Source organism: Gymnoscopelus braueri (genome assembly GCF_963280865.1).
Source record: "Gymnoscopelus braueri genome assembly, chromosome: 21".
In the NCBI taxonomy this organism is placed as follows: domain Eukaryota; kingdom Metazoa; phylum Chordata; class Actinopteri; order Myctophiformes; family Myctophidae; genus Gymnoscopelus; species Gymnoscopelus braueri.
This window is the reverse complement of record NC_137623.1, coordinates 48,086,113-48,098,351: the sequence shown is the minus strand read 5'-3', so window position 1 is coordinate 48,098,351 and position 12,239 is coordinate 48,086,113. Positions and strand designations below refer to the sequence as shown.

General features: G+C 41.3%; 1 protein-coding gene across 1 annotated transcript; it reads left to right on the top strand.

Annotated features, from left to right (window-relative positions):
• Positions 1-2,656: 2,656 nt before the first annotated feature.
• On the top strand, positions 2,657-11,011 carry gpr141 (G protein-coupled receptor 141). The gene is made up of 5 exons (XM_080418076.1): positions 2,657-2,792; positions 5,669-5,864; positions 6,810-6,939; positions 8,804-9,203; positions 9,599-11,011. The coding sequence occupies exons 2-5, from the start codon at positions 5,708-5,710 to the stop codon at positions 9,842-9,844; spliced, it is 933 nt and encodes a 310-aa protein (XP_080274202.1). The 5' UTR covers positions 2,657-2,792; positions 5,669-5,707; the 3' UTR covers positions 9,845-11,011.
• Positions 11,012-12,239: the final 1,228 nt, after the last annotated feature.

The following is a 12,239-nucleotide window of genomic DNA, read 5'->3' as shown; positions in this document are numbered from 1 at the left end:
ATTCATAATGTATACTGTTCTATATTATTCAAATATTATTCATAATTGATCTGAGGCCAAATAATAAACCATAAAAATGAATCCTTAAGTTGTTTTAGTGAAGTAATTACACATTTGCCATGTTATCCTTAAAAATGGCCTATAGGAAATTTTGCTACCTGATGGACCCAACGTTTCCATATGGAAACATTTGCATAAAAACTTACCAAAATAAAAAAACATTATATTTTCCTCTCCTAAGTACTCCTACAAGACCATCTGAAAGGTTAAAACATTTTTTTTGCAAGTAGAAATATATCCGGGTCTTACAGGGGGGTGACCATCCTATTAAAATTGGCTAATGGGGGGGGGGCGGGCCGGCAGACCTCTGACGTCATTCTGACTCAGCAATAAACAAACCACGGCCACGTCACTATGACAACATAACCATAAACAAACCACGAGGCAGCTCCATATATGGGCATAAAAGGGACATGGACTGACAGATACAGAGATCTCCTTATTAAGCATATCAGCATGCATATGATGACACCAGGTAGACATAGACAGAAACAGACATCTCCATATATGGGCACAAAAGGGACACAGAGAGACGGGTACTCTGACAAAGCCCCGATACTATTGGTCGGATCGGCAGTGCGACGTAGGTGTGAGGGCCGCATAGCGGCCCGAACCTCTAGTATATTAAAAAAAACTGGGACATGTGATTTTAAAAATAGCTTTTTGACATTTCTTTCCCTTTTTTATTTTCGCCTGGTGTTTTCATCGGGATGGGGGACACTTATTTGACCACTTAACAGACCTATCGTGACTGCACCTTTTCAACAGAACAGAACATGATGAACATCTATGTAAGCACTCAAAACAAGTGTTAATGTTGTAATTGTGGTGAAAACCCGGGACAATTTGATAGTGAATGTTGAAAACCAGGACATTTGACTGTTTTAGAGATATTTGTTGGGACTTTGGTCAGACAGCTAGAACCGGGACAATTCCGGCCCATACGTATGTTGTGTCCCACACAACTGTTCTGGTACTGACACACAAACACTAACTTCTCCTCTCCATGTGCATGTTAGTTGAAGTATTAAAGTGGTGAAAGACTCGCACACCACAACACATTTTAAGGATAACTCCTTAGACAGAGACTAGAAAAATAAGATTTTTCTTGTTTTTTACATAATGATAAGGCACTGACGATGGTCTCACAACCGAAACGTTTGTCCTCCTATCACATATTCACTTTGAGCACTTTAGCACATGGTTGAGTATGTGAACAATAAAGAAACCAAAAGATTTTTATAGTCTCTGTCTACAGAGTCGTCCTTAAAAAAAAGGTCTTTCACCACTTTAGTTCCTCTTATTTTTTGAGACCACTGCAGCCCCAATCAACCTTATACTAATAACAAAGAAATGTGCAACAGTCTACCCTGGACTTTTCAACATTAGCCACATCCTCTTTCACTGTGTCTGTGGTGTACTGATCCAATTTTGGCTTACCTGAGAGTACAGTTCTGTGCAGTGTTGCCATGTCCGCTTATTATAAGCGACTTTGGGCTTCTTTTTCTGTAAAGTTGCTTGTAAATATTAGTTTTGGGGTTTTTTTTGGGGGGGGGGGGGGCTTGTTTCTAAAGTGTAGTTGTGTATTTGGGCTTGCTTCCAATTTTTTATTTTTTTATTTAAACCAGTGGTTCTCAAATATTGTCATGTCCCCAAATTAATATGCTTGTCCCTAACCCCCATCTGAAAATGTTTTGTGCCAGGCAGGGAGCTCTGTACCAGATTTGTGTTGTTATAGCAGATATACAGTACAAGGTCACAACGCGTCACATCGGGACGCGTTGTGATCTTGTAGATCTCTATTTTCAAACAGCCGATGTATACAGTATATAGGTTTGAAGTGCTCATGCGGCCTATACAGTAGTCGTTTCATTTGGGCTTGTTTCTGTGTCTGTGGTGAACTGATCCAGCTGGCAGCATAGTTAGCTTAGAGAGAGAGAGGCTGCCTACAGGCCTTCTGCACTGGGTCTCATCAACAGTCCCATTAGTTTAATAATTACTGCTTTCCACCGTTGAACTGTAACACTTGACCAGTACTTTAAGTCTACCTAAAGTATATGATCTTGTAGCTTGACTCTTATTCAATATCTCTAATGTTTGAAAGATTAAAAAAATTAAAAAAGATGCATTTCTGCCTTCGTTGGGTGAGTCGTACTCCCATTATCCTCTATTAAAATTGCCTAATGGGTCGGCGGGCGGACCACCGCAGCCCTTGGGGGACCCCTGTTGAACACCTGGAACCCCCTCAAGGAGCCCCGGGGGCTCTTTGAGAACCACTGGTGTATAATGATCTCGCAAGCCTTTCTGTTGGCTAACGTTTCATTTGTAAGTGGTGTATAGACAACTTTACAAGAAGGAGGAAGCAAACAGCTCTGTGGTCTCCACCAAGGATGTGCATTATCTTGTCTCAATACGCAAGCAACACACACTCACACGTAGACACACACACACACACACACACACACACACACACACACTTTCAGCTTATTTTCTCTAACCTGTTGTGAAACCATCATGCAAAGCTAGATTAAAAAAAGGGAACAGGCATACAGTAACTGTTGGTTGTTGACACACAGACACATTGATACACACACACTATCACACCCTCTGAGACGCAATGCATTGTGGAAGCTGCATCTTTCCTGTTTTCTGAGTGTAAGCGATGTAGTGGGACGTGCGTCGTTTGGTTTGGAACCCATGCAGCAACTCCACTGTGTTCCTTCAACTAAAAGGTATGTTTACTTTACAGCAGTGGTTAAAATGGCATTTATGTAGATAGCATGTAATTTAGACAGATGCTAGGTTCATTGTTTACCTGGTATCCTTTAGTTTCAGATTATTATTTTGATAGCATATTGTTATCAAAATGATAACATGATGCTAGGTTCTTGGTTTACCTGTGATCCTAATTTACTGAGGCACTAACCAGGGGCGCCCAAAAGGTAGATCGCAATCTACCAGTATAGATCATAAAGGCTGTGCAGGTAGACCACATGTCATGCCCCTAAACTTTTTTTTAAATTAAAATATGTATTCAAATAAATCACAAAACTCCCTTTTTGGCATCTGCCACTTGAATTAAGGTAACTTGATTGACCGACATGAAGAATGGCCTATAGTAGGCAAACCCACAATACAATGCTTTGTTTTCAAGAGTGTTGCGTGTCAGTAGCATTACAAAGTTATAGTAAAAATGTGCGCGGCAAAGATCCCGAAAACCTGCCACTTCCATACAGAATGGGAGGAAGTCTTTTTTTCCCCCACTATGCCCCATTCCAAGTGTGTTTGTCTTATAATGCCAGCGCCGCTATTTATTATTATTTTTGGGTCAGTAGATCTTGTCGAGTTGGTCATTTTAAAAGTAGTTCTCAAGTCAAAAAAGTGTGGGCACCCCTGCACTACACTGTCTCTCTGCATTTGACGCATGTGTTTACCTTGCTTATTGTAAGTCGCTCTGGATAAGAGCATCTGCTAAATGCTTTAAAAAAACTATTGGTTCTCAAACTTTGATTTATTTATTTGAAGGACCCCCATTACTCTGAGAATGTACACATGGAACACTCTCAGAGTTACAGACCTGTAAAGGGTCCATTTGGAAACGGCCTCAAGGATTCTACTACTATGTACAGGTCCTAGGACCCCACTTTGAGAACCTCTGGTATACAGCAAACTCCTCATTCTCACTTCTTAGGGAATGAACTGTGAGCAGCATCTAGGAGGAGAATAACATTCTCCAACATGATTCGCCACAGAAACTGTGTCATACTTCAGTTTGGTTACAATTTCTTTGAATCTGTAATAGTCTGTATAATTTTTAAGTCTTTGTATAACCTGTCAGAGGCTTGTGATGCAGAATTTGAGTGTAAGATTATGTTCTTAGTTAGTGCCTTGCAGCGGTGTAAAGGAACTAAGTACTGGATAGTTTCCAGTTTTCAGTACTTTTACTTCTACTCCAATACATCTCAGAGGCAAATACTGTACTTTTTTTTTTACGGTACACAGTATCTCTATAGTCATAATACGAAACGGGTCTTTCAGATTTTTCATATTCCATCCTGATTGGCTAAGATTGGCTTCCAAAGTTTGTAGGAGTGCTCCGTTTTGAACAAAATGCCTCAAATCTGGAGGGGGGTGGGGGGGGGGTGGGGGTCTATATAATACCCTATATTTGGACCAATATTTTCTAAATTAACATACAGTACAACCACAAAGGGTGGGAGGTCCCAGCCAGCCAGAATAAAAAATGGGAAGGAAGTCAGGCCAACCACACGATGGGCCGTACAAACCCAGTTCCTTCCCCTGTTCCCCGTGTAATGTAATTTGTAATGTACTCTATTGTCTGCTTGTTTTTATAATTCTGTGGGGACTGCGGATGTAAATGAGCATCGTTGCTAAATCAGGTGGATTTACATTATTGATTGATTGAATACTTTATTAGCATTTTGGGGGGAAAAAGCACAGGAAAGTACAGTTCAATACAAGGTCTGCTAAGAGGATTTTAACCCCAATAAAGCCTATGGCTTGTTTCCATTGGGGTCTTTTGTACTCAATTCATCATTCATCATTGTCCTTTAATATGCGGCGTCCCCTCTAAATAAACAAATAAAAGTATAAAACTACACACACATATCCTAACCAAAACAAGGCCCCGAAAACTAGACTGCCGGTAAACCTCCCACCAAGATGATAGAAAAGACAGAGAGACAGATGGAGCAAAAGAGAAAAAAGAAAGATGTAGAGACCAGGGAGAATTTGAGCCTATGGACTATACAAACCCAGTATTAACCCATTAACTCTCTCAGTGCCACGCCCCGACATATCCCGAGTTTTTCCCGAGTACCCTCAGTGCCAGCACGAGAAATCCCGAGTTTTTACTTTTGACTGTGGTCGCGCTATTCTGTTTTTTTTTCATGATCACTTTCGCTTCCTGACTCCTTCAGAGTCACCCGGAGACGGATGTAAAAAAAAAAATTCATTTCCGGGTCACGTTGTTTTTCTCCGGTGATTTTCGGCCAGAATAGGGAAAGTCACGGTTTTTCACACGGTATAAAAAGCGAACGGAGAGGTCCACGTCTACTCTCTTTGGTCTGGGTGACGATCAGTCATCGTAGTCGTGTATCGCATCGTAATTTAGCCCGATCGATTGTCGAAAATGTCAACATCCGGTTCTGACCGGATATGACGTGAGCCTGTTTGGGAGATCATCAATGTGTCGATTTGTTGCTCTCTACTGGTAGAACTGTATTATGGGTTTAAAACCCCAATCAGATCATTTATTTGAATGAAAAATTACAAAATTAAAAAATAAAAAAAAACTCAAATTCCTGGCAGTTTGGGAGTACTTTATGAAAATACTCTTGGCACTGAAAGAGTTAAGACCGGGAACGCATCTGTGTCATTTTTAGATTTCTCTGACTATGCAAAAATAGCAGATCTATATACAAGCTAGCTTGTATATCTGCTATTTTTTTAATAGCCAACGTATACAATATGGATAAAGGGGTGAAAATGTATTAACACCTTTTGCTGGGGACCCCCTGGACCCCCCCCCCCCAGGACCACTGGTTGAGAACCACTGATCTACATGTCCATTCCATTCCCGTTGCAGTTATCCTCCCTGACTGGCCAGACGGCGCACCACACAGACATGGCTCCAACTCCAACCACGGCAGTGACCCCGAACCAGACCTCCCTCAACATGACCAACAACCCAACGTCTGGAACACCTGAGATCTACACACAGGCTGAGATCTACCCGGTCCTCCTGGCCATTAACTGTGTGGTTCTGATCATCAGCTTCATAGGTAGGTTGCGTATCCAAATCAGGTTCCAAGTAGGAACCAAACTAAAATGTCTGGGTATACCGGCAGTGGTGGAAAAAGTAAAAGTATCAATACTGCAATGTAGAAATACTACCATTACAAAAGTATTGGTATCAAAATGTACTTAAAGTTCCAAAAGTAGAAAGTACTCATTATGCAGAATGTCCTGTTAAAAATGTCAAATGTATGAAATGTATAAAAAAAAACGTTGAAAATAGCAGATCTACAAGCTCTATTGTGAGCTTGTAGATCGACTATTTTCAAATGGCCAAAATGTATAGGGCTGAAGTGGTTAAAGTATGTTTTGAACTGAAAATTGTATTTAAGTGTCCAGTATTTTCCTATGAATAAAGCTTACGACAAGCTTGAACTGATGCTGCTATCATTCGTGATGTCTTTGAATAAACATATGACAGGTCCATTACATCAAAATTATAGATTTTTGGCGTTTGAGATATCTGAGACACATAAAGAAGGGGTAGGACCTTTTCACAAAACTTCTTCCTACTCCTTTTTTGAACATGGAATATAATTTAAGGATGATGTTAAAATAACTTTTGCGCAGTTTTTTTTTATCAAATGTTCGAAATGAATAACTAAATGAAAATGAAATGAGATTTAACATTAGTTTACAGCCAGAGACATTTGCGTTTGGTTAATTTTTACACCAGTAGTTCAGCATTGGCGCTCTCAGATACTAATAATAGGTACACAGTTTGTAGTTGTACTAGTAGGCCTACTTCAGTTAACGCTGACAGGAATGCAAATATTTTTGTTAATTTGACCTCTTTTAAATTGTATTTGTATTCATTTTTGCCATTACAGTACAGTATGTAACCGAAATAGGGATTTGATGAGAACCGGAATCTATGAACAAAATCGCAATCAAATGGATCAAATCCTAACGCTACCCATCCTTATTCATAGGGCTGAGCCAGATGTGGCAGATGATCGACACTGTCAAAAAGCAGAAGAGTCGCTCAGTTTCCGCCACCGTCATCGCCATGTTCAACCTCATCTTCGCTCACTTCGTCTACTTCATTACGGTGCCTTTCAGGTAATGATTTGCAGAAGGATCTGAACCCTGATCACTTTGAGGGGGAATTTAAATCTATTTAAAAAGAATAGAGAGACTAGTATTGTTGGCAAATTTGATTGATTTTACATTTTTGTCAACTGCCTAGATCTGCTATTTTCAACGTTTTCATCTGAAGTCGTTCGTAACCATTTTAGTTCCTGATCCTGTTTTGCACTTTTAACTCGATATTGTGTTCACTTGTGTGTAGTGTGTGATACATTATGAATGAATAATTATTTTCGTGTCTGGCTGCCTCAACACAGCCCATCCCTTACGGGATTATTCAGACAAACGAACACAGTATTTCCAGTGCCAACATGCTGACACCAAAATAATAAATACCACATTACTGTATACATGACTCTGATCAAAGTACAGAGACAGATTAGTAGTCAAATTTTCAGACTAGAGAGTGGAGGGCAAGAGAGAGAAAATAAAATAATAATGTATTGTTTTGTTTTGTATTGTGTGTCTATTGTTGTAAGAATGCTGCGTCTAAAAACAATAAGCTAAAGCTTCAGCCTACAACTGCTCATCAGTGTTTTCCTTTTAATATAGTCCATAGGCTAAAATTCTCCATGGTTTTCTCTATCTATCTGTCTTTACATCTTTCTTTTTTTCTCTTTTGCTCCATCTGTCTTCTCTATCATCTTGGTGGGAGGTTACAGGTAGTCTAGTTACTTTTCGGGCCTTGTTTTGGTCAGGATAGGTGGGTGTGCTATCTGGGAACCCAGCGCCAAATGAAAAGGAAAAACAGCGCCCTCTGCTGTTTTTGACTATCTCAGTTGGCTCTGGGAGGAAGAAAACGTAGCACCCGTGCGCAAGGAAACCGGGGTTTTGGTCTGCCTTCAGCGCATCACTTCCGGTGGTGCGACTATGTTTTCATTCCCACTAACAATATTTCTACACGGAACACTAACACCACTTCTCCCAGAGAACATGGATCGTTTTGGTTATAAGCCCACTTGTTTCTATGATGAAAGAGCAAGTTAAAATGTGAATATCTTTCCGTGGTTTTGTCTGCTCCGCGGACGCTATTGTTAAATTAGTTTCGGTTTGTTTCGAGAGGGGAAGGATCGACGGACACGTGAATCCCGCCCACTACATTTGATTGGGTAAAGCGCGGCCTGCTTCCTGATCTGAAGGCACGCCCACTTGTAGCCCAGTGCGCACACGTTATGACGAACCTCCCCGACAGATTCAAACGCAGAGCAGAATCTGTTCTTGAGAGATTAGTGTGTGTGTAAACCTTAGCACTTTGAGATTTGTTTCAAATGTAAAGTACAATATAAATCAATGTATTTCTTGGCCAGGTCACTGTTGGAAAAGGGATGAGTAGTTTTTAAACCTGGTTAAATAAAGCATAATGATGATTTCAGGATATCAATGGCGTAAAGTAACTAGGTACATTTACTCAATTTTGAGGTACTTTTAGTTTGCTGGAGTATTTCCAATTGTCTATCCTTCTACTTCTACTCCACTGCATCTCAGAGGCAAATATTGTACTTTTACTCCACTACAAGTATTTCAAAACTAATTTACAGATATCATTATTACGTTAAAAAACATATATTAACCACGTTAGCCCTACAGTATTTTATACCTAGGCTATTTGAAAATAGCCGGCCGCGTTGTGAGCTTGTAGATCTGCTATTTTCAAACATTTTAGTATTTTTACTTTTGGTACTTTAAGTACATTTGGATACCAACACTTTTGTGCTTTTACTCAAGTAAATTTTGAATTCCGTACTTTCACTTGTAACGGAGTACTTCTACATTGCAGTAGGGATACTTTTACTTACAGTAAGTAAAACATTTGAGTACTTTTTCCACTCCACTGCAGGATATATTATTATGCCACGGGTACCTGGGGCCTGACCATCCCCTGGTGCAAGATCGTCAGCAGCATGATCTTCATCCACATATTCATGTCCTTCATCTTCTACTGCATCATCATCGTGCTGCGCCTGCTGACCTACCGCAAGACGCCGGTGGAGATCTACCGGACCTGCCACGCGGTCTGTGTCTGCGTCTGCGTGTGGCTGTTGGTGCTGGTGGCCGTGCCGTGTGTCGTCTACTTCAAGTACGGCATAGTCCACGGCGAGGACGACTCCAAGTGCTTCCACTTCGGGTCCCGCATCGCCGGCGAGTTGGGCGCCAAGGCCTTCAACTACGTGATGATCCTGCTGATCGTCGTGGCCACGCTGGTGCTGGTGGTCCTGCAGACGCGGGTGCAGTATCAGGTAAGGTCTCATGTACATACTGCTGCTATGTGGACCTACAGAATAGGGTTGGGATCTTTTTAGGATAAGAGTTCCTCTTTAATGGTCCAATTCCTTAAGGGTTTCATGACGTCAAATTGCTATTAATTTTTTCGTTTTCTGACCTCAATTACACCCCAAAAAAATGAACTTTGAACATTCAGTGGATTTTCTGTGGTCTGGGGTTTTCTGAATAATTAGGCTCAGAGAAGTGCTGTGATTGGCCTGCCATGGCTCACTGGAGTTCATTTTTCAGTTAAAACTTTTTAACACACGTTTGAAGGGCCATGATAAAGACTTGTAATGTTTTGTAAACCAGCATGTCATGAAACCTTTAAGGTTAAGAGGGTTCTAATGATTCTTCTAATGATTCTTAGGTGGGCTTGAAAGACTGGAGGAGCCAGCAGGAGTTCTGGAGGCAGCTGAAGTCCTCCCTGTTTGTGCTGATCATGGTGGTGTGCTTCCTACCCTACACCATGTTCCGCCTGCACTACATAGAGAACACTGGACTGAGTGGAGGACAGCTGGAGAACATCAACGAGGTGTTTCTGAGCCTCACCACTCTGAACTGCTTGGACATGTTCACCTTTGTTAGGCTCAGGTGCAACACCTGCTGTAACTGAGTGAGTGGGCGAGTGAGCGAGTGAGTGAGTGTGTGTGTGTGTGTAACATTTTCATGTCAAGGACCCCCAAATTAATATGTATTTGGCCGCGGACCCTCCATCTGAAAAGATTTTGAGCCTGGGACCCCCATACCAGTGGGTGTAAAGTGACTAAGTACATTTACTCAAGTACTGTACTTAAGTACAATTGTTTTGTTATTTTTACTTTACTGGAGTATTTCCAATTTTCAGAATAATATTATACTAATATTCAACCTCATGAGGTTGTATTATACAAATATTATACTTTTACTCCACTACAATTATTTGAAAACTTTAGTTACTAGTTACTTTGTAGATTTTGATTATATTACAAAACATTCACTTAAGCCTTTATACATGTCGGCCATTTGAAAATAGACGATCTACAAGCTCACAATGCGCACATTGTGAGCTTGTAGATCTGCTATTTTCAAGATTTTTAAACATTTAATACATTTGAAAATGTGTGAAATGGGACCTTCTGCACGATGAGTACTTTTGGTACTTTAAGTAGGCCTACATTTTGATGCCAATACTTTTGTAAAGTAATTTTTTTATTCCATACTTTTACTTGTTTTTCTACATTGCAGTATTGATACTTTTACTTAAGTAAAAAATGTGATTTTTTTTTAGCTCACAACGCGTTGCAAAGTGACACATGTGAGCTTGTAGATCAGCCATTTTCAAATAGCCGATGTAATTTGTATGCGTGTTTAAAGTCGCTAAAACTGATTGTAAATGCTACATTAACTTATTTTGCTTGGGACCCCCCGGAACCCCCCTTCAAGGACCCCTGGGGGTCCCCCCGGACCCCACTTTGAGAACCCCTGGTGTACAGTAAGAAGAGAAGCCTGTAAAATGCTGTCATGAAGCGATCATAATGTCCATTCTGTGAATTTGTAAATGTCATGATTGCCCCCTAGTGGTCTTTTTCTAAACGCAACACTGAGCTCAGTGCAATGACTCATATGCTCTTATTGTTTATTTTCTGTTCATCCAACATGGTTCCATTTTCAGGCAACCTGAAAAAGAATAAAACAGCATATCCTCCACTCAGCGTGTTTGGAGAACACTTCACTGATCTGTGTGTACACAGTGTTATAAGCCTGCAGTACAGCCCGGTCGAATAAATGTCTCAAATCGTTACTATGTCACTATTGTTTTGTGAAACATTACCTCAGACCCATTGAATCCCTTACCTGCCGCCCTCGGTTATATAGTCTCAGTTGTAGCACGCACACACACACACACACACACACACACACACACACACACACACACACACACACACACACACACACACACACCCACACACCCACACACACACACACACACACACACACACACACACACACACACGCACACACAAAAACACACCCTCTGCTGATCCTTTTGCTTTTAGTTTTTTATGGCCGCCGAGTTACTGTTTAACCTCCCCACCCTATTTTGAGTTTGTTTAGTAAATCGATGGTAATGACAGGACTATGGCGGCGCCATCCTCCAATGTGTCGCTCCATGAATTATAAGCCCCACATATAGCTGCTCTCCAAGCTGCCCTGTGCTGTGAGAGGCTATAGTGGCAACACCTCAGCAGGCAGGCAGCACCGGGGGTTACATGTGGATTTAAATGCACATCACAGACGGACACACAGAGACAGGTAAGGCACAAATGCAATGCAATGTTTGTGGAAAGAGGTTAGTTGTGATGTGCAGGATGAAGATCTATGGGCTTGTGTGATTGTTGTGTCTTTGTTGAAGGTTACCAGTCATTGGTAGTTTTGTTGCCACTATAGGTGCTCTGCCAAATCATGTGTTTTTGTACCCCACCCCCCCTACACACACGCGCACACACACACACACACACACACACACACACACACACACACACACACACACTTCCAGCTGGGTTTAAAACTCAGGCCGGCATGTCATTGGATGGGATGGGAAGGTGCTCACGGGGTTGTTCAAGTCTATTGGATTTTTTCCCACTTGTAGCAAGTGTTAAGTGAGATTACAGTGTTCTTAGCTCTGCTTAGTGCTTACAGACAGCGCTTTTTGCTTGAACAGATAAGATTAGGCTCACTTTGTTACCCCCGCCGCGCTGTAAAGATGATGTGATAACCCGTTCACGTTCTGTACAGGAGTTTGATAATCGTCAATGTACAGAAAACAGCTGAGCTCGCCAAGCAGTAACATGGTGTTTCCCTCTAAAGAATGCATACAGTAGGCCTACTGTATAACGTCACTGCCGGGTGGAAAACTTGTATGTTCAAAACTGTATAAACAATAGAATGGGGCGCTCGTGTGGCGCAGTGGTAAAGTTACTGCCCACCACCACGGAGCTTGTGGGTTCAAATCCACCGTGGTGCATCCA